Genomic DNA, 23403 nt, shown 5'->3' with positions numbered 1-23403 from the left:
TTGTAGGACCTACTGCAGTATTCTTAAACTAACCCCGACTCTACCTTCCGTTCCAACTTCTCCTTAAGACCGTCTATGTGCTCCTATAAAACACCTCGAAGTAGCCCCTGTGCTGCTTTGAGCGTTCCTCGAGTCTAGTTTGGCGGATACTTTGGCAGTCGACAAACCGTTCGCGGATTTCGTCAACTCTGTTTTACAAGTCATCGAACAGTTTTGCAATGACATAAATAAATAAAAAAAAACTTACTACGTTAACTTTTTTTTTTTGCGCCATAATTGTGTTTTAAATGTAGCATTCGACACTTTCGAGGTGGTATGAAAGACGTCTGTGGACGAGATTAGGGCTGGAGTTGACGAGGGCTGATCGAGGAGCCCCTGAGTGGAGGAGCACTTGTTTCCTCGGCTCACAGAAGTCGCAGTCGAGGACTGTTTAAGGATATGGCCGTTTGCCCATACGTCAGGTAAATACTGCTAAATGTGAACGACGACGCAAAGCTGACCATTTAACCACCCCATTTGAACGAATCCGAGCACTTTTCCACCTGCGTTAGTACCTCGACTGCAATGTGTATTACCGATAACGAGAGGATAGAGGTAGCAAGCGAGCTGGTGGTATATATCCATAACTTAAAAACCCGAGACTAGGGGACAAGAAAACGACAAACACAAACAACGTCTCCAAGGTCCTTTTGAGACCTTGTCTGTGTTTGTCGTTTTTTTTTTCCCTAGTCTCGGGTTTTTAAGTTATGGGTGTATTACCGCTTAAGAATGTCTAATGTGGTTACAGGACTAATGACTGCATGGACAAATGGTCGCCTTGGAAACCAGATGGGAGCATACGCTGTCCTCTACGGCCTGGCCAAACTCAATGGCTACGAACCCTACATACAAAAAGACATGCACGAAATCCTTTCTCCATTATTCCGACTCACGTTACCGGTCATGGATGAAACCATGGAAAACATAACCTGGACAAACTTCAACAGGAACGACTGGATGTCCGACGATTACCTCAACATTGCACCACAGTTCGTGCAACTCTACGGCTACTTCTGTTCGTGGACATTTTTCCACCAATACCGAAATGAAATCCTTCGGGAGTTCAGCTTTCACGACCACATCAAGAAACGGTCCTGGAGCACTCTAGCCAAGCTGAAGGAGAACAGGAAGCACCCCACGTATATTGGGGTTCACGTGCGACGCGGTGACTATGTTCAGGTCATGCCGAAGATCTACCACGGAGTCGTAGCAGATAGGGCTTACCTTCACAAAGCGATGACGTATTTCAGGAGAAAGTATCAGGAACCGGTGTTCGTGGTAGCGAGCGACGGAGTACGCTGGTGCCGCGAAAACATCGACGCCGCCAAGGGTGATGTCTATTTCGCCGAAGACTATAATGAATCATCACCGGGTTACGACCTGGCACTCCTGGCTCACTGCAACCACACCATTATGACATTCGGGACCTTCAGCTTCTGGGCCGCCTACCTAGCTGGTGGTGAAACCATCTATTTCCACAACTTTACTCTTCCAGATTCCAGTTGGTGGGACGTGTTCAAGCCTGAGGCAAACTACTTGCCAGAGTGGATCGGTATTCAGGCAAACATCTCTTCCATTCTCCCGACTTCTGCATCGCTGGCGAAGAACAAAAACCAGGACGCAGGCAGCGCTGATGAGCGTGCTACGTTGAAAGGCAACTGATAGAGAGGTTTTTCCCGAGTTAAAAGAAAGGAACATGCTTCACCTGAGCGGCCGGACTTCATCTGCGCGCTATGCGTGACATTGTGGACAAAACAGGGAATGAAAGTGAATGTGGTGATGACTATGCGTAGGTAAGCAAGACGCACTCACCGGAGGGACAAGTACTGACTGGTAGACTGGCGCTGTACCAACAGGTATGTTAGAAACAAGTCATACACACAAGTACTGTCATCGGAGCCGTCGCTATGCGAGTTTGCGCCCGGGGCAGGGCTAATCTGAAGCCCCCCCCCCCCTTTCCCTCACTGCCGGCAGAAGCCTTGTAAACAAAGAAAAGAAAACATCCATTTACACTGCCGAGACCGTAAATTAAAATTCTCTCCATTCCTACTTTATACCGTCCAACCAACCTGCCAGGGCTTGCCGTTCGGCGCCCTTTCTGGCAAGGCGCCCGGGGCGGCTACCCCTCTCGCACCCCCGTCGCTACGGCTCTGACTGTCATGCCAATCCCGTAAAAGTATATACGATGAGTTCAAAAACGCCAGTTCCTCATCACATGCTTCTCACAGTCATAAAACGCTTTGCGGGATGTATATCGCTGTACTTGTGTATATGCACTGATGTGACTTGTTCTATAATGAATACATTGCAAGTAGAGCAATAGTATCTCGTCAGCCTGTCCGTCCTTGTGTCTTCGGTGAGTGCTTCTCGGTTTCAGTGCTGTACATAGCGGCGTTACTATATAGTAGCGCCGTTGTGTAGCGTTAAAAGTAGCGGGGTAGCGATCGCGTTGCATTTTAAATTGGTAGGTGAAAAATTATTTCCGCTACAAATACGGGTAGCGGCAGACTCCTCCTCCGCTACCGCAAACACTATACTTTTCATAATATGGAAGACGTGGAACGCAGAGAGAAAGAGTGAGATAACGATGAAGCAAAATTTCTTCTTGTCATTCCTTTTAGTTAATTCTTAATCAGGCAGACTGATGTGACGATCTTCCTCAATTCCACTAACTTTTAGAAGTGATCAAAACGCTGAAACTACTCTTTATGATTTATTGGAAAGTGTACTAAACCAAAGTAAGAGCAACTATACCTGTAGGTTTCGTATCTTGCATCACACATAAGCTAACCCATGCCAGGTTGCAGCGAATGGCAGCTGCCTAACCTGCTTTGTAGCATCTGTGTATGGAGTCTATATTGCATAATGTCTATTGACACTTCTCAGTACATACACGGTGGCCAATTTGGAATATGTGGTCAATAGAATTTGTATAACCCATGTATATACAATAGTATACACACATAGAAAATATGTATGAAGGACACAGAGATTCTGTTTACAGAAGTCAGTAAACTGAGAAATGCAATAGAATGTCAAAGTAGTATATGTACACCCACAATAAAGTCACTCAATGTTCATTTTCGTAAGGGAGCGTCCCGCAGGGTTCCATGCGCCCAAAATTACAGGATCGTCGTGGACAGCCGATGAAACGGATCATAGCCCACCAAGAGCTATCATTTGCCGTCCTGAGATTTTTAAATTGGGAGACGTTGTTTTTTTTAATTAACGTTGATGTTAATGAACAATAAAAGCTGCGCACGCCATTAAATGAGGACCATAAAAGCAATTGCATTCTCTGCACCGGTTTTATTGAGCGTATTGACCGTATTGCGTATCTTCCTTCTGCCCTGTATGCGTAAGGGAGAAAGTATCCCAGGAACATAATGACGACACTGCGGACGCCTTAGAAGACAACATAGTGATCCAAAATGAGAAATAAGACGGCCGAGTGCATCTATTTAATATATATATATATATATATATATATATATATATAGTTGAAATAAATGGGAGACAGAAGACGAAAGTAGGGGAAGTAACAAAAAAGGGGTTTATTAAAACTTAAAAATCATAAAAGTTAGGGAGGATGTCTACGTTACGGCGGAAGCTCCGCCTTCTTCGGGACAAAAGAGCTAAATGTGGCCACGAGGCTGATAAGGGGCTTGAGAGAGAATGACGTGGTCGGTTGGGGGAAATTCCCGCCACCTGGCGGTTGTCAATTGGGGAAATTCCAGAGCGTTTTCGTGTCAGGTCCAGGCGTGGGGTCATCGTCCTTGTGGGTCAGTGGGGATTTTGATCTGGCTGAAACGAGAAAAGGCAACAGGGTCTTATCTAGGTTGTTAGACTTCTTATTGTTGACAGCATGCCAGGGTCCTCGTTAATGGCCGATCGGAATTTGTAAATTAGGTAAGATTCCCGTTGTTCCCGGGAGCGGTCGGAGGTAAAGTTCGACTGGAGAATAAAAACTGAGGCTTCGTTGATTGAATGTTCTGGTTGTTTGAAATGGCGTGAGACTGGAAGATTAGGTTTCTTGGTAACATCCGATCGGGTGATTGTTGAATCTAATTCGGAAAGAAGTTTTTGTCTGACCCACGTATTGGGCCCGGCATGTGCTGCATTGGATTAGATAGATAACGTTGCATGAGTTACAGTCTACGTCTGCGTTGATCTTGACGGTAAAGTTGGAATTCGTACTTCTGACCGTTTGTGCGGTCTGCATTAACTTGCAAATCTGGCATCTCCTGCCATTACATGGATGACAGCCCGCCGGATGGCTAGTGGGTTCGCCTACTTTAGAGCGGACCAAGCTATCTTGTAAGTTACGTGTACGTCTGTAAGCGACACGTGGTGGATTAGGAAATATGTTTTTCGTGCGTTCTGACTGGAGAAGGATACTGTGGTGGCGGCTAAGTATGTTGTTAATGTTTGGGATATTTCCGGCGAATGTTACAGTTAAGTTCACGGCATTACTTTCTGATTTGTTTTGTCTTTTCTCCAGTAAGCTTAGACGGTTTGCCTTGCGAGCTCTGTTGAGAGCATCTTGAACTAGATCGGGTGGATACTGACGACCCACAAAGGTTTGTTGCAGCTGTTCTAAATTTCTGTCCAGATCGTCGTCATTCGAGCAGATTCTCCTATACCGAAGGGCTTGACTATAGGGAATGGCCAGTTTCGTGTGGCGAGGATGACAACTATGGAATGACAAGTACTGCTGAGAGTCTGTGGGTTTACGGAACAGATCAGACGTTAAAACTCCATTGGTTAGCTTAATTTGAACATCAAGAAAGCTAACAGTGACGGCAGAGTAGGTGTGAGTGAAGTTAATAGAAGTATGGAACTCATTGAAATCGCGTATAAATTCCAATAGGCTGTCTTCCGAATGTGACCAGATCATAAATATGTCATCAAGATAGCGCTTGTATAAAGTGGGTTTGTCCTCACGCGTGCTCAAGAATGCTTCTTCTAGTGAACCCACGAATAGATTTGCATAGTTTGGTGCCATTTTAGTGCCCATAGCGGTGCCCTTATATATATATAGCGGTCCCTTATATATATATACATATATATATATATATATATATATATATATATATATATAAGGGAAATAAATTAGCAGGACCTCTTTGGGCGCACGTATAGCATATATTTGCAAGTCAAACGTCGCCATGCCAGTACTGGTCAGCTGTTCCGGCCTTGTTGGGCCTCATCAACAGTACGCAGGCAGGCAACGTTTGAGTGGATGGCGCCAGAAGGTCACGTAACACGTGATTCCTCCCGTCAGGGTGAGATAACTCACTCACTGCAAGCCCAGTGCAAAGCCAGTGAAGTATAAAAGGAAAAAAATAGCCAGAGCTCTTTGGCTGCACGTATGCACATGTTTGTAATTCAGACGTCGCCATGCCAGTACTGGACAGCTGAATTCGGCTTTGTTGGGCCTCATCAACAGTACGCAGGCAGGCAACGTTTGAGTGGATGGCACCAGAAGGTCACGTAACACGTGATTCCTCCCGTCAGGGTGAGATAACTCACTCACTGCAAGCCCAGTGCAAAGCCAGTGAAGTATAAAAGGAAAAAATAGCCAGAGCTCTTTGGCTGCACGTATAGCATATGTTTGTAACTCAAACGTCGCCATGTCAGTACTGGACAGCTGTTTCGGCCTGGCCTTGCCTGCCTGCCTGCGTACTGTTGATGAGGCCCAACAAGGCCGAAACAGCTGTCCAGTACTGGCATGGCGACGTTTGAGTTACAAACATATACGTTCAGCCAAAGAGAGCCAAAGAAAAAACCAATGAATTGTTTGACTATGCTAGTTGCTTAGCTGAGGCTACATTTGTGATGGCCTTCATGCATTAGCAGCTCTGCTTGTAGTGTATCTTGAAATCACGAGACTCGGCTGTCGCAGAGAAGTAGGCAGCACAAACCCTCGGGGAAAAGAATGGGAACGCAATGGGGGCTTCTGCTCCTGAACGGGCGATAGTGCCCGACTGGTTCCTAGCGGTGTGGGAACAGAGGAGGTAGAGCGCAAGAAAAGATAAGGTCTTCCCCCAACGGTGCCCTGATCATTTCCCGGTCTGGTCTGCTTTTGGTCATGTCAACAATAATATTGGATAGCTCCCCGATGCTGCTCTGATCATTTCCCGGTCTGGACTGATCTTGGTCATGTGACCAAAATATAGGATATCGCTCCCCGATGCTGATCTGATCACTTCACGATAATCAGTGACATCACCGGGGTGCGGCAACGGATTTCTCTTCCCAGACTGTCAGGCGCCGGGTGTTGCAATCACGTGACCGACAGTTTCGAATCTGGCCAATGTTGTTCCTCGATCATCCAGCCATGTTTCCCCCTGTCGGAGCCCCCGTCGCACTCGCTGTGAGTAACGAATGTGTCCAGTCGTGCTCCCGAAACTTCCCAGCAAACACACATGATTCCCAGATCATCCCGTTTTCAGCTCACGGCCTCATCGGAATGAGTTGATCCATGCGTCGTCCCCCGGATATCCGGGAGCGAGCAATAGGAAATCGTCTCATATTCATCCCTGCGAGAGCTGCCTGCGAGGAATGCAGACGCCGCGAACCCTCCGCGCCTCCAACTGCGGCTGCATTTCGTAACGTTACTACGTGATCCTTAATATGATCGTTACCGAACACGATGTAAAATTTATCCATTTATCTATAAATTTATGTAAATATTTAGTTTTAATGAAGAACGCGACTTGTGCTGCTTCTGGGAGCCAGATTCAAAAGTTCAAACCGTTAGCAACCTCGTCCGGGTTGCAGGCTGGAGGTGTTGTGGTATGGTGAGCTCACCATAGTTGTGGTGTGATGTTACATGTTTGTGAGCGAGCTTCGGAAGTCCATCATTTCATTTACCTCTGTGTGGAGCTAAGATGGCTGCTAGCGGCATATGTTCATTTGTTTGACTGCTTGTGAGTGTAGCTGGGAGAAAAGACGCCACTCCGCGACCAGACTGTACGCTGAGGCAGAGGCGGAGAGTTTTCATTTTCCCGAGGGGGGGGGGGAGACAAGAGAGGCAAAGAAAAAAGAAAGCGAAAGAAAACAAAAAGAAGGAAAGAAAAATAATAATAATAATAATTTATTTTCACCAATGACACTTGGTGGGGGGATACAGACAAAAAGCTGCAAAAACTGCAGCTTGACGAGGTCTGACCCCCCTTTGTATACTCGACAGATAAAGCAGACATAAAGCAGACAATGCAAAGCGAAAATAACAAATGGCAAACCAGATGAATCACGGAGTTAGACAATGGTAATGAACACAATGCATTAAGATGCATAAAACAAAAAAGCTATGAGAACACACGAAATAATATGACTATCCTAGTGAACATACATGGCCTTTATTGAGCGAATTGAAAGACAGCTGATGTTAATGTTGTTTTGGATATGGGAATTAATATGTCGTGGAAGATTATATGAAACCAACTGTGAGCCATAGTTAGTTCGTGCACACGGTGTGAAGTAGGGCTCATTGTAGCGTAGTGAATAAGAGGTCAATCTCATGGTTAAATTGGCTAGGGCTAGAAAGATGTGATTATTTTGCTTTACTGAACTTGCATATGTAATGGACATACGGTACTTATAGAGATCCATAATTCTGATTATGCTAAATTTCGCGAAGAGGGATCCTGTTGGATGTAAAAAGGGAACGTTTGCTATGTGACGAAGTACCTTCTTCTGACACAAAACTAACCTTTCAAGATTTGTTTGCGTTGTGGTTCCCCAAACTAGGTGACAGTATGTGAGGTGAGGGTAAACGAGTGCGTTATAGGTCATAACTTTTGCCTTAGTTGGAAGGACGTTTCTGTGTCGACCTAGAATGCCGATCACGCGCGATATTTTGTTAGTGATGTAACCGACGTGCTTATCCCACGACATCGTATCAGTGAACCAGACGCCCAGTGACTTCACCTCCTTGACAAAAGACATCGTGCTTGTACCGACAACAATAGATTCGGAACAGGAAATAGCCTTATGCGGTGGGTGGAAAACAACAGCCTTGGTTTTAAGGGGGTTAATTATCAAATAATTTTTAGTAGACCAGGTGTAGAAGGTTGATAAGAAGTTGTTCATCTTTGTTGTTAAATCTGTGGGACACTTTCCTTGCAGGAATAGGGCGGTGTCATCAGCATAAGCTACTATCTTAATGTGGTTTGATAAGGCAAACATGTCATTCACATAGATAATGAAAAGCAGTGGCCCAAGAATGCTCCCTTGTGGTACACCGGTTGTGATGTGGTGTATTCCCGAACACTGCCCCTGAATATCAACAAACTGTTTGCGATGCTGAAGATAAGTGCGTATTAAATTTAATGGAACACCGCGGATACCGTAGTGCTCAAGCTTTAAGAAGAGAACACCGTGATTCAGTAAGTCGAAAGCCTTGGTGAAATCGATGAATAGACCTAGAGTAATGAGTTTTTCTTCGAACCCGGAAAGGATATATTCTTTCTGGGATAGAAGAGCTAGTTCTGCGGAGCGTTGCTTTCTAAATCCAAACTGAGAATCGGAAAGTATGGAGTTCTTTGTTAAAAATGATAAAAGACGGCTATGGATTAATTTCTCTAAACCCTTTGAAAACACTGGTAGGATTGATATGGGCCTATACTTACTGAGAACATTAGGGTCCCCACCTTTATGTAAAACGACCACTTTTGCAATTTGCATGTCCTTCGGAAACACACCGGAATAAATTATTTCGTTAAAAATAAAAGCTAATACAGGAGCAATTATATCGAGAACAAATTTAATTGGGCGGATCTGAAACCCGTCTTTATCACAACTACTAGTATTCTTGAGGTTTTTAAAAATTGAAATGACCTCCTGTGAATCTGTTGGAAACAGAAAGAAACCGTGGTCTTGGCGTGGAACGGAGTGTATGCCAGGATAATGTGAACTTGTACCTGTGGAATTGTGTAAGTTTGACAGGGATGCAAAAAAAGTGTTAAACTCTCCAGCTAACCGTGTACCAGTTAGAACCGTTCCACCTACGGCCAACTCCTCGACAGGGCTGTTTTCCCGACTGTAAATTGATTTAAGGCGCTTCCATGCAATATTTGGCTTAGCAGAAACATTCTCGAAAACTGAATTGTAGTACAGCTTTTTTGCGCGACGTAACTTCGAGTTTACATTGTTTCGGTATTTTTTAAAAATAATTAGATCTTCGGGTGACCTATTTTTTATGAACTTTCTATGAAGCTTATTTCTAATATTTAACATTTATCTCAGTTCCTTTGTTACCCAAGGTTTACGAATTTTTGTGGAAACCCTGCAAACCTTAACCGGAAAATGCTTATCGTATAGTTTACGAAACTCATCAAGGAAGCTTTCATACGCTCTCTCCGAATCATTCTCTTTAAAAATGTGTTCCCAGGATGTTAGTAACAGGTCATTTCGAAATGCCTCAAGCGACGACTGCTGAATGTATCGGTGTGACACATGTGTCTGAACCTTTGGTCGTTTGCTAAGTGACGGTATTGCTACAAAAATAGGCATATGATCGCTTATATCCGCGCTGATGACAAAGGCTTTGGGATCGAGTTCATTTGTAATGAACAGGTCTAGTGATGTCGCCGAGACACTGGTGACACGGGTAGCAATCTCAATGACATTACTGAAACCATTTGCATCCAAAAGTGTTTGAAAGCGTAACTGATGAGTGGTTTTAGTGAGCATGTCAATGTTGAAATCGCCTCCCATGACGAGAGTATAATTACTGTGAGTCACAAAGGAAAACAGTCGCTCAAGAAAATCTAACATAGGTTGAATATGGCCATCCGGCGGTCTCTATGTAACTGTGAATAAATGTTTGTCACTTTGTACTGTCAATATTTCAAAATCGTTTGTAGAACAGGTAAAGTCATCTACAATTTGGCAATGAAACGAGTTTCTGACAAGAATTGCGACACCTCCTCCTTTCCTTCCGTTCCTGTTAAGAGGGAATAGGGTGTATCCTTGCAAGAGATAGTGATCCTCACCAGAACACCAGGTCTCTGTGAACATAATGACATCTAGCTGGTCTAGGAAGTAGTCAAAGAGGCAATCTAATTCGTCTTTCTTGTTTAAAAGAGACCTGGCGTTTAGATGGAGGCAGTTTAGATGGGGAGTTTTAAGGCTCTGCAGAAGATAAGAAAGGCGGGCAGGTGGCACAAGCCGTGTCATGGTCACAGAAAAACGCAGGTATCACAGAGACATGCTAACAGACTCTAGCAAGATCCAGTTCGTCCCTTATTTGTATTACGGGGGATCCGTCCTCCTTTCGGGCAAATATTTTGCCTTCCCGGCTCCAAACATATTTCCAGTTGATTTCCTTCTTCTTTGCGACAGTTTGGCCAAACAGCTTTTTCAAGGTTGGACATAAATGCTCATTTATGAATACAGGATGTCGGACACTATGACCAAGTTCTACGGTTGTTAGCCGTATCCTCCTTGCCTTGTACAGAAACTCGTCGCGTTTGTCCCTTCGAGTAAACTGAACGACAATGTTGCTCCCGCCTGCACTTTTTACGCTCGGAACACGGTGGCATGCTAGAATGTCTTCCCGTGACAAGGGCTCTGAGATCTTGTCGCCGATCAACCTTACAATGTCGATAGGGTTTTCATTTGCCCCCAAAGGAATGCCCTTTATTTCAAGGTTAGAGCGTCGGCTATATTGTTCAAGATCCGTGATTTTTTTCGTGTTTTCTTTTACTTGTTTTTTGAGGGTATCACAGGTTTCGTTCAGCATTTTATTTTGTTCTCTGAGTTGAGCGTTCTCAGTTATGATTTTGTCCATTTTCTGGACAACCTCTTCAAATGTTTTGTTGAAGAAAACCATGGTAGAATGAAATTCAGCTAGTTCTTTTCGGATGTCTTTCTGAAATGAGTCCTGGAAATTTTTCCATTCAGACCGTAATTCTTTCTTGATCTCATCGGTTAACTTCATTAATTCTCTCGTCATCATGCAGTCACTCTTATGTCAACCGACTCACACTTAGCAGCAGCAGCACAAACGTATAGAATATACAGAAAGGAAATTAACTGACCTGGAATATACAGATAGCACGTTTAACAATTTTGCGTCCTCAAACGAGCTGCTGCTGCCAAGTGAAGATCGTTGAAGTGTGTGGGTCGCTTTTGTAGGTGTATGGTTTGCAGATAGCCAATGATGTGCTCGCAGAAGAATCCAGTTGTCGAAACAGGTTGATGCCCACGGCGACTTCCGATGAAGAACACAAATGAAGAACACAAACCACAAAACTAGAGCTCAAGAATCACACACTCTGGCGGGATCCTATGATGTATGCAGAACTGGTATAGAAATAAGAGGAAGGAATAACAGAAAAGAAAAAAAAAAAACCAGAGAGAACGTAAACAGTGAACATGTGCACAACTGAAGGCATTACGCCTTTGAAAACTGAGTGCAAAAGGAACAACATGCATTGAATCCTCGCTGTTTGACACGAAATGCGCGCAATATAATGAATATGGTCAATGAGATGGAATAGCGGGAGTTGAACCCGCTCCCAACGGATATGCGTTCCGAAGATCCTGCCGGTACACCTCACTGCCAGCTGCTGGTACCGTTTCGTCTGCTTCGTTTCATTGATCTGATTGCTTTGGCCGAAATTCAGGCTTTGTGTTGTGTCATCCTCTGTTTCTGCGCCTCACCTTCTACTGTGATAATGAGTATGGTGGGCGGATACATATTTTACAAATTGCAAGATGCATTTTTGCAGTTGGTGCCTCTTCGCTCTTTTGACCCGGGCGCGCCGAGCCCCAAAGGTTAGTGTCAGTCTCTTAGCGGGACTTCCCGGGGGAGGCGGTGCCCCCCCCCCCCAGTTCATGTTCCGGGGGGGGCAAGGCCCCCCCCCACACACACACACAGTCGGCGCCTATGCGCTGAGGTGCCAAAAAAATGTGGATGCCATCACGCGCATTTCGACGAATTGTCAGTGTCCCCGTGTGTGAGAGCCTGCGAGTGATGCTTTCCGTAAGGTACAGCGGTGAAACTAACAATGTGACGGCAACGAGGGTAGCCGGTACCCTCAGTCAGGGCATGATCATTCGACTAACAGCGGTCCAATGCTCTTGGAAGACGGCGCGTTTCTATCCCGCAGTTCTCAAACTAGTGGTTCGCATGTCAGGGACATTTATCAAGACGCTTCCGACGAAGCTACAGGAGAAATACATGTGTTACACCAGCGAGGTTCAGATACGGCTCGTTTGAGCAACGCTTGTACGGAACAGGCGTTACCGATCGCAAAGTGCCGACGACTAAGGTGCATGAACGCTTGTACAGATGTTTAGTCAGAGTGCAATGCTGAAGGATGCTCTCCACTGACATACATGGACTTGAGCAACGTTCAAGGTAAATTAATTTTTATTACCACAATTTGGGAAGCGTTGAGTCAGTACACTGTTCTTTGTAGAAAATTCTGTTGCGCAAACTTCTGCAGCATGACTGTTTTTCCCGCTCTTAAAGACCTGTAAGACCCTTGTATGTTAAGTGACACACTGCTACAGAACACGATCACTCTTTGTTGAAAAAAGGAGAAATGCTGTCACGCTGTCTCTGCTGCAGCATCAAGCGCAGACCAACCCAGGATGTGCCGTACGCCACCACCGATGTGGCAACCTTATTCTCGCCGTATGATTCATTCCACTGCTTCGTGGCCTTACATTGAACGTGTTGTACTTTAACGCTGGTAAAATTAAGGCATTCATCATGCATTGTACGAGGCTGGGCATCCTGACCCTAAATTTCCCATCGTGGTACGCAGAATTATGTATTTCGAGCCATACAAAACGCTTTTGAACATGCTTTCAGCATGGTCGGCAAGCCAATCCAACCAAATTTCAGAAGAGTTGGATGAGCTTGTCACTTTATGCGCTCCATATCGCTTTCGACATTGTTACACAGAGTCCCACACGGTCCGCCAAGTATACAACGATGCAGTGGTAGACGAGGGAAGTGGATGAGCGTCTCCTTCAGCCAGTGAGGCCGTCAGCCCAGCTGTCTCAGTCCCAGTCAATAAGGCAACCAGACGCACAAACTTCACAGCATGGTATGCCAATAGAGATGCTCCCAAACGATACTGTGATGCATTGACTGTTGTATGGTGAACTAACTGCAAAGCAAACCGTTTCAGCTGTGCGTATCCCAACCAGAAATCAACAAGATGAGCGGCCTCTCCCCCGTATTGCTGCAGTGTATATCCTCCACGTGGTAGGAACATTTTCCAGTAGGGTAGAAATACATTGCATATCATAATTCCACCGGCCTCGGTGGCTCAGTCGGTAGCTCAGTTCGCCTTCTGATCCCGAGATCGCGGGTTCGAACCCGGCCGAGGACGCCAGCAATTTGGTGGCAGGGTACAAGTTGCTTAGACACGCCGTCTTCCGCGAGGGACGTTAAATACGGGGTGCCATGTGATGAGCTTTCATCGCACGTTAAAGATCCCTCAGGTGGGCAAAAGCAATTCACCGACTGACCGGTGTGGCGTCGCTCATGATCTCAGTTGTCTCGCGACGTAAACACCCAATTATTATTATTATTATTATTATTAATATTATTATTATTATTATTATTATTATTATTATATCATAATTCCGTAGTCAGCATCATAAAAAAGAAAAGGAACGCGTACTATACCAAGCATACGATTCCGTCTGCCATTAATTCTTTCGCTTCTTTCTCCTAGATATTGTGCGTGAGTAGCTGGTGCTCTTAACGAGTGCCTACATCTCAATTTTTCTTCTTTTTCATTCCATTCATGTTTCACATATTTCCAAATCTGTAAACACATTTCTAACACTCTGTACTCATGCTTTGAAGTAAAAAATGTCATCTCCTGTTTAGATGCCAACGTCTTGCGCACGTCAGTGGAGCAGATGCTTGACACATCGGTCACAGGTATGTACCTTTCAACGTTTTCCTTGATTTTGTGACAGATTGCATCTTTTGTGCGTTGTTTCTTCTTTTAGGTCTTAGGGTGTTAATAGGTGCTTCTCGAGGTCCGTCTCAGGAGATCTCCCCACATCGGAAGTAAATACCTCCACTTTGCTTTTTTTGCTTCCAGCGAAAGGGCGCAAAACAATTTATATCATTTACTTGAGCCTTTACAGCTCAATTGCTCAGAATGGTGCATACCATGAAGCTTATTCAGGAGCACTACACCGCGCGACTTGACCTCATATTGGCCAATGGCACCAACGGAAGGACCTGCAGAAAATCTTGAGGGAGCCATTCTAATATCGTCAAGAGCTTCTGCGATTCGATGTCTCTCTTTACCATTACAAAGGCTATAATTGCTACGTTCTGCCCAATCGCACGCATACTCCATGCGCATTGTCTACATGTATTTGGACAACAACAACAACAACATAGATGAATGGATGATGATGATGTGGGATGTTTCCCTGCGTTGAGTGCAGGACCCTACCCCATTCCAAAGAGGTTCATATGAGAGGATGACGAGGGAAGGAAATCCCTACAGTTCGTGAAGGAGGCCGGTGGCCCTCAGAAAGGAAAGAAAAGCGCCAAGTGCACGGCACTGATGTCCAGGGTTACTCCATGGGCCGAGAACTTTGCAGACGTTGAATGGCCTCTGATCGAGCATTTCAAGTTGACATTTAAAGGCCCGTCGCTCGCATACGTACTGGCTGCAGTCTTCTAAAATGTGTCGGATTGCTACCGGGACACCACAAGTTGTACACAGCGCCGTGTTGCTGTGGCCCAGCCTATACCGGAGTGCAGGGGTGAATGCGACGCTAAGTCGTAAACGACGTACGAGAGAGGTAAAAAGGCGAGGGAAACCGCCTGGCATTTCAAAGAATAGTGTTGGGTCAACAGCATACAGAAGCGACCACCGGGTGATGTCATGACACCATTCCTGATAGGCCCAAGGCGAAGTCAATGCGGACAAGAGGGAGCGTCTATCCCCATTCGAAAGTATGATGGGGACTGCTGAGCGGCGATGGTGAGCCGCAGCAGCTGCCTGATCCGCTACTTCATTGCCTCTTATGCCAATGTGGCTAGAAACCCATTGGAGGGTCAGCCGGTGGGCCCTGTCTTCTAAAACCTTGAGCGTCGTCAAGATGTTCACTACCACTGGAGCCAAGGAGCCACGGATGCCCATGTTTTCTATGCACTGCAGCGCTGCCCGCGAATCTGTGCAAACCACCCAGAGGCGGGGGTGGTGATCCAAAATAGACTTTAGGAATAACAAGATGGCATACAACTCCGCAGAGGTGGCCGAGGTGCGGTGCGATAGGCGGAACCCACGTGAAATTGATTCCTCTGGAATTACAAATGCCGCAGATGAGCCGCCAGTAGTAGAGGAACCGTCCGTATATACGGAGTTTTGGTTTCCGTATGCAGCGTTCATCCACTCCAGAGTAGCCTGCTTGAGGACTGCACTCTTAAACCCGTACCTTTTATTGTAACTTTTAGAAGCATGTAACTTCTGTATAGACGTAGATTTCGAGATTTCTTATAGGTTACACCACTGTAACGTATACTTAGAGGTTAAAAGCGACCAAGGTCATGTCTTTACAACACGAATAGAAGTTACATCTCGGAAAAAACAAAAACAGCTTGTTGTAACTTATAAATGTACCCTCTACTCCGACACTGTAACTTCTAAGCGAAATCTCCAACGATAATCTCTTTGTTAGTTTCTTATCGTTTGTTTTCCTTTTGTTTTTCAGCATAATGCCGCGTTTCAGCCTCCCATTCGAGACGTCAGTTGCGAATCTACGCTGTTATTTTTTATCTGTTTCAGCGTCACCTATACGTCAACTACATGTTATCAATGCTGTATGAACGCAGATTATAAGTTCGCATTCTGAAATACTGATAGTATGTTTCTTTCTAAAGGGTGGAAAACAATTGTCAATGCCGCAACCACCAAGATTTCCGATTTCGCTGCGTAGCCGAGCCTGGTCTAGGTCTATCCACACTGAGAGCGGTTTCCTTGAAACGCTTAACGCTCGTCGTCCGTCCGTTAACAAGTGTAATCTGTTTTAATCAGTGGTTTTCCTCGCGTTTATCATAGTGTCGTCAGGAACAACGGAAAAGCTAGATGTCGCTAGCAAACAAGTATATTTTCGGTGTTCTCAGTGGAAAGTGTAGTGAGTGCGAAGATTGCAAAGAATATATAACCGAAAACGAACGTCACCACCGCAGCCCTAATTCACACACTTCATACACTGGGTAAGTGTACATTTTGTGCTAGGTATGTGCGTTATTTTGATAGCAAGAGCTCTTAGCGCAGGTTTGTTGTGATTATGGCAAGCGTTTTGCGGTCCTGCATATGAACGCCACTTACGCTTGCTACTTTTCTGCTCTTACTTGGTCGCCAAGTCAATACATCGGCGTGCATTTTGCGAGCTGCGGATATATGCATCGAGATATATAATTCGCAGCTTCCTACTTGTTGTATTCTTACGATATTCTAAGACTCAATCGCGGAGTGAACGCCTTCCCGCATTTATGCTGCTTTGTACCTTGTGCTTTGTACGGATTTGAATGGTTCCGTAAATGTTACTCTCATTGCCCAAACTTTTGTTCCCAGGATCCCACATGCAGGTTCACATACCGTCACCAGCGCAATGCAGTACCTCACAAACTCGTCCCAGAGCGCCTCCAACACTGATAACGCAGTAATGTAGTCTCTCCTGCGTTACTGTACACTCATATTCCTCAAGGTTGTGTGCGTTTTATGTAATACTGTATTGCCATTTGCGCTCGCCTCTGCAACACGAATGTGGAATAAATTTTTTTCTGCTGCAGTTCTCCATTTCGTTGGGTGTGTTCAGCTTAGCAAACATAGGTCAGTTGTTTTGACTCGCTAGCTTCCTCGCACTTTTATGCATTGCTTCTCACTTAGAAGATAGTTCTTTTTTCCACATACATGATAAAGCGACCATGGTTTCTCCTCACACCAGAATCGCACTTGTGCACAATGTGTCACCTCTCGACAGACTTCTGTTTTTGTAATATACATATGTTCAAGATCTCCTTTTCTGCTGGTTCATTTTGGTACATTGGTGTGTTCTGTAAATGTCTGTCCATATCCCACGCACAGGGTGTTTGTTTTTATTCGCATCACACCAGCGCTCATTTGACAGGTGGGTTATGTTAATTTTCGCAAATTAACCCATCCGTAGTTACAAACATTTCCGACATTTCCTGACGCATGTGTTTGTAACTACGGATCGACTAATTAGCAAAGATTCACATAACCCGCCTGCCAAATGAGCGCTACTCTGTTGCGAATAAAAATGAACATCCTGTATAAAAAGCCGCACGTTGGCGTAACCTTTACGGGCAGGTGCTGGATTGAAGGCCGTAACCTCTAATTAGTGGGTTTCCTTGTAACTTTTATAAAAGGGGTCACTCAGAGGGTACCTGGTAGCTTCTGAAATAGAGGGTAAAATATTGCGATTTTTTACCCTTTACTAAAGGGTACGGAGTTAAGAGTGTGGAGCAGGGGTTTGGCTCTTCGACCGGACAAGGTTGTGCGTAAAGTTCTGTTTTCATCAGTTGAGTAGCTCATGGCTTTTCTTAAAATTGCGGGAGCACGCTCTTCTGAGATACGGGGGCAGTGACGAAAGGGACACCACTAGACTGATCCAATGTCAACTATTGTCAGATGATGTGGCACAGACCTTCAATTACAAGGGTCATAAAGCGAAAAAAAAAGGAGCTTCAGCGCCCTCAATCTGGGGCTAGATTGTCATTCGTATGTGCTTTACTCTGTATACTAAAGTGCTTATAACACCCAAATCATCCATTTGCAGCCTTGAAACTGTCTTGTCCTGTTCTCATGCATCCTAAAACGACTAGAATGTTGCCCGCTCGAAGGTTCACCCAGTGTATAAGCTTGTGAATGGATTATTTGCCTCCGGTAACTCTGTTTTCTCTCGTGGGGTTTAATATCCGCAGTTGTACGTAATACTTACTTGAGTACTACAGTAATAATACATTTTTAATAATAAAGTTGTTATTAATAACGTTGTAATAAAGTTGTTGTTCTTGAGTACTACATCCACTGTAGCACGGTTTTTGTCTTTGCTAGAGATCTCAATTGAAAAGAACATTTTTGTAGTTGCAATGCGATACTTTTTCGCAGCCGAGTAGACCTGCTTGCCAAAAGTGCAGAGGGGAGCTATACTGTAATATTTTCTGGAGCATAGTTTATCCAATTGAAGTACTGTTCACAATATTTCCTTGTGATCTGACTGAAACGTTGTTCCTTGAAACTCTATTATGCGAGTGAAAAATCGAAATCTTTTGTTATGTACAGTATGTCTCAGGTACATATGATGGAACGAGGAATGTAACAAGAAAAGGAGATAAGTGTTGTATATCAAGAACAATTGTTGAATGTTTCGAAAACTAGTATGCTTTGTTCATATGTATATTTTCCTTGAGACAAATTAAGTGTGAGTAATTTGTACTGTCTCGAATAATTTATTTCTGAGCCGAGCTGTCAGTTCGAAGGTTGTAGGCTGTCTTGAGTAAACACACATTCCATGTGTTTGCTGCAGTGCACGCCTTGCGTAGACAATGTTCGCAGCAAAAAGGTCACGAAATTACCACAATACGAAATAATATCAGAGGTGGCAATCTGTTTTACGCGAGCTTTGTGCGTTTCGATAGAATAGCGTCCACCCGTATGTGGAAAAATGTCCACCTTTTCAGTGGATTTTCCAGGTTGTATCGCGGTGCATATTTCTTGACAAAAAGAAAAAGGTGTACTTTGACTAAGACATGGGGGTAGGTGTTTCTCAATGCAGTCTAAACCGTGTGGTTGACACATCGACCCTATGTAATGAGTGAAAAGGTTTGCTTTGTCATCCCAGAGTTATTTATTAGCAGCATTGAGGGCAAAAACGGGTAGGCAGATCACGCTGTTAACAAGGTTCAGCATCTGCTGTTCGCGTAGAAACTTCGCCTGTTTTAAAACCGTGGTTCACATTAGCTGGGACGCCCTGTATACAAACATCTCTCAGTTTGCTGTTCAACCCACCCATTTACTATTCTCTCTTCCGAAAGAGATTAGAGAAGTTTGTGAATGCGTTTGTGAAGCGAGAATAGGTAACACCTTGCACCTCCGCTGTGTTCCAGAGGTTTTGTTTATGTATGTAACACTGTGTTTATGTACTCTCGTTTATATTACGTGTTGTGTACAAGGACACATTTGTGCTTAGGAAATATATATGTTTTTCTACTATTCGAAAGCAGTAGTTTCAGTGCTCTTCGCCATTCTGAGCCCGGGCAGTGGGCAGGTAGCGGGAGGAGGGGCTACCGCGATCTCTGGGCTGCATGCATGCTTCACTGCAATACCTCAAAAGACGCACGCAATATCATCCCAGCTTCATCGCTCGGCTGATCCCCGGGTAGCTTGCAGGGACGTTACTCGGGTCGCCAAGTGCGTTTTTCGGAGTTTTTTCGGCGATTGGCATTCCTATACCGGGAACGAACGCATCGCCCCAATGCGTGGTTCGGGGTTCATCGCAGATATGGATTTTGGTTTGCTGGGTTTCGAGGAATTCCGACATTTTTAAGCGAATCGTCGAAGGGTAAGTGCTATTTCTTCTTGTGGTCTTCCTCGCATTGATAAACGTTACTCATTGATGCTTTTCAACATGAATGACACAGTTCTAGAAGGCTTCTCTCGAAACTTAGCAGCGCAGCATCACATAGTTTCGATTTCAGTGATTCATTGTGATTTTTGCGTTGCTTTTAGGATAATGGACTACGTTTTGGTGAAAATATTGTTCAGTTAAGTGTGGAATCGTGTGTATTGTGTATTTGACATCAAACGAAATATAACAGTTTCTCAGGACGACTGCGTGCTGCAGCTGTGCCTTCCAACTCCTGCGTGTCTACAAAACTGGAATGCTGGAGGTCTTCAGCTCAATGTTCGTTTTTGTAGTCCTTCTAAATAAAAAGAAGTGAATAAATTATTCCGCTTTAATCCATTTGCGTAATATGATCGACACATGATATGTCAATTTGTTTCAAATTGTGAATGAATGAAAGCTATCCTGATCTTTTCTTCAGAATGTCGTGCTGGACCACTACCACAGCGTCCTTAAAGAAATCAATGCCTTGATGGGGTTATCACTGAAGTGTCCACCACCAGATCCCTGCCTCAGAGCCAGTGATGATGGTTAAGATTTTTCTAGCGGATCTTGTCATGGTCATGCTGACAACTGTAAGTTTAGTTATTTGCTCTGTATTCAATAACGTGCGTCTTGTGGTGTGGTGTACTTTTCTCAGTGTAACCTTGACCTCATGCTATCTTCCAATTTCAGAATCCACCCCGCACTTCGGTGTATGCTGTTTGGCGCAATCTGGTATGCTGTTTTGTTTTTCTTTTAAAATGACTTCGGATATCCATAATAAGAGGCATTCATAGCAAGAAATCCAATCTATAAGAAAAGGCATCTTCTTGATACAGTAATATTTTTCACAGTTCTCTTAAAGACAAAGGTACAGCTCCGTCCAAACTTAACTGGAACACGGCGCCGGCCTGCGGAGCAAGAGGGACGACACCCTAGCGGCTCTAACTGGAATTATCGGGAGAGAGCGTTCAGGGCTGTCCTACTCGCATCACGGTGGTGCCCGTCTGAGAACTGGTGCTCCGATTCGAACGGGCGCTGACGTTTACGTGGATATTTGTTATCTGCGCATCGTTCCAGTCTGTTCTGGAGATTGCTGCGGGCGATTGAAATCTTCGCCATCTGATCAGTGATTGTCCTCGCCGTTAGCAGCCATGTCATTGGTATGCGTCATATTACTGTAGTGGCGTCACATTGATTGGAATTAAGCAATAGAATGAAAGCAATGTAATAATAATACACGCAAATGCATTACGCTGGAAAAGATCGTTGCTTAAAGCACCGCATTCCGCGCCACGTTGTATCCCATGTTCGCGATGGCCAGCCAGTTGACGAGCTTGTTCCATTCTCCCAGTGATTCTCCTTGTGTCGCAGTGTGCTAACGAAGAAGTTAAACATGTTAAATAATGTGGAGCAGTCGGCGCTTTTATGAGTGCTACCCTTTATTTTTCTTCCCTTCTACCCTTTATTTATTCGAACAACAACAATGAGAATGAGCAGCTTGCTATGCGTCGAAATAATTTACGGTAAAGAACACCTTGTAGAACGTCGTAAGAATGGAATTTTCCATGCGACATCACAATGTGGTTACTCGCTCGCATTATTCACATATTCACTGTCCATTACCACTTCCATGCTGCTTCAAGAATAACTCGGGTTTGTTATGAGAGTGAAATTATCTTGTAGCCCTTGAACGCACAGAGCTTCTCCCGCGCAGTTTAATAGCAAGGAAACGGCAGTTTTGAGGCAACTGATGCTTCACAGCGATCGGTGATATCAGGTGGCACAAGGTCACGAAATCACTACAAACAAGCTGAAGCTTTGCGTCTCCTATCATTGCCCATTCGAAGCGGAGCACCACTTCTCAGATGGCCACCCCCGTGATGCGAGTAGGACAGCCCTCAACGCTCTCTCCCGATAATTCCAGTTAGAGCCGCCAGGGTGTCGTCCCTCTTGCTCCGCAGGCCTGCGCCGTGTTCAAGTTAAGTTTGGACGAAGCTGTACGAGTCACACTACATGTGCCATACTGGTTCTCGAATTGTGTGTATATACTGCACGTATATATTAGCAGAGGTGCGCAAATATTGTCTTCTATTTTCTTAAAGAGGGTAGAACGATTATGACACATATGTCATACGGATTCTGAAGCTGTTCATGTGTTCAATGTTGTTGGGGTAACTCGTTACCAGTAACTCAATGCTGTAACTAAGCTACTCAGCTTAGGTATTTTCAGTAACTTTTTGCTTGACGCTTTGCTTTTGTGCCCCAGTAACCTCTTGAGGAGTTCGTTCATTTCTATTTCCTTTTTTTTGGGGGGGGGGCGGGGGGTAAGTTTGTCAGAGTAACTTGGAGAAAGTTCCTTTTGTTCGCTTCTCGTCTACAAACATCGCAGGCTGAGTCCCCCCCCATGACTTGAGATGAGAGATGACACGCGCACGGCGCGTCTAACTCCCGTGTTGTTACACGGTGAACGTTACAAATTATGTTTTAGCCGTGCATTAGGAAGCTCAGGTGTCGCGCATCTTAACGATAAGCAGTGTATTCATAATGATAGAGGGCATTGTGTAGTAGGGTTAAAAACTGGCACGATTCTACGATATGTGCTAGGGCACAACTCATAGAGCATAAACTTGCTTTGTGCTCGTTTCATGGACCTTATTACGAGATCAAAATCATCTCATCAAATCCCTCCCTAAAGAAGCCTGTAAATATAGGCTTCTTTCGTCGTAACAGATATTGAAATCGATTTTTTATATCTAGACTATTTTGAAACTTTTTGAATCGCCCATTGTGATAGCAAGGTCTGAATGAACCATATAGACAGGTCAAGAACTAAAAAGTATATATATTGGGTAGCAAGTAACTTGAATGTAACTTGTTACATTTCTAAAGTAGCTTAGGAACTTCACGTCAATTCACATTGCGTTTTATTACGGTTAACTGCGTTTAACTGCATTTGAAATTTAGTTACATGCCGGTTCACGTCAGTTCAGACAGGGAGGTCCCATCGTCCTCCTGGGTTTCCAGTATTTCTTATATTTATAAGCTCATCGTATATTATGATCAACAGCAGTAGTATGTAGGGGTTGAGAAACTACGGCGGGGGGGGCGACACTACGGCACCCCTACCCTGAGCCCTTCGCGTATTTTTCCCCGCGCGGCGCGTGTGCGGAGGGTTGTCCACGTGCTTATCGGCGGGGGGAGGGCTGCGTGCGCTTACCCTCTCACATTTTTCAGCCTGGGTCTACTTCTTCCGACATTTTTCAGCCTTTGCCGACCTGGGTCGCGTACTTTTTCCCGCACACGCCGGGCGGCGCTCGGGTGGAGGCGCTTACCGGTGGGTGGCGCGTGGCCGGAGGGCTGCGTGCGCTTACCAGCTCACATTTTTCAGCCTGGGTCGACTTCTTTCGTCATTTTTTTATCTGTGTCGACTTCAATCATTTTTTTCAGCTACAACAGGTGTGCAGTAGTGTGTTTACATGCAAAGGATAGCCATACACAAAAGTACAAGTGAAAATATATTTATTAAAGTCATTGGTGTCAGAAATTATGTTATGACTCTGCGTGAAGGAGAAAAACCCAGCCAAGAAACCTGATGCAGAAGAAACACAATACACGTAACAAAGAATATACTTATTACAGGTATGATACAATAGCATTGAATAGGTATCACAGATCAAACACAATATTTTTTATTAACTGTAATCATACACACAAGTTTTCAAT

General features: G+C 44.6%; 1 protein-coding gene and 1 long non-coding RNA gene across 2 annotated transcripts; both read left to right on the top strand.

Moving 5' to 3' along the window:
• The first annotated feature begins 768 nt into the window (after positions 1 to 768).
• On the top strand, positions 769 to 1877 carry LOC135392457 (galactoside alpha-(1,2)-fucosyltransferase 2-like). Its single transcript, XM_064623167.1, has one exon. The coding sequence runs from the start codon at positions 769 to 771 to the stop codon at positions 1699 to 1701; it is 933 nt and encodes a 310-aa protein (XP_064479237.1). The 3' UTR covers positions 1702 to 1877.
• A 13901-nt stretch (positions 1878 to 15778) lies between these two features.
• On the top strand, positions 15779 to 16836 carry LOC135393214 (uncharacterized). Its single transcript, XR_010422532.1, has 2 exons — positions 15779 to 16258; positions 16620 to 16836. It is a non-coding gene; the product is annotated as an uncharacterized LOC135393214 (long non-coding RNA).
• The last annotated feature ends 6567 nt before the right edge of the window (positions 16837 to 23403 follow it).

The sequence above is a fragment of the Ornithodoros turicata genome, chromosome 4 (assembly GCF_037126465.1).
Source record: "Ornithodoros turicata isolate Travis chromosome 4, ASM3712646v1, whole genome shotgun sequence".
Lineage (NCBI taxonomy): Eukaryota > Metazoa > Arthropoda > Arachnida > Ixodida > Argasidae > Ornithodoros > Ornithodoros turicata.
Note: the sequence above shows the minus strand (reverse complement) of the source record. Positions and strands in the feature narration are given on the sequence as shown.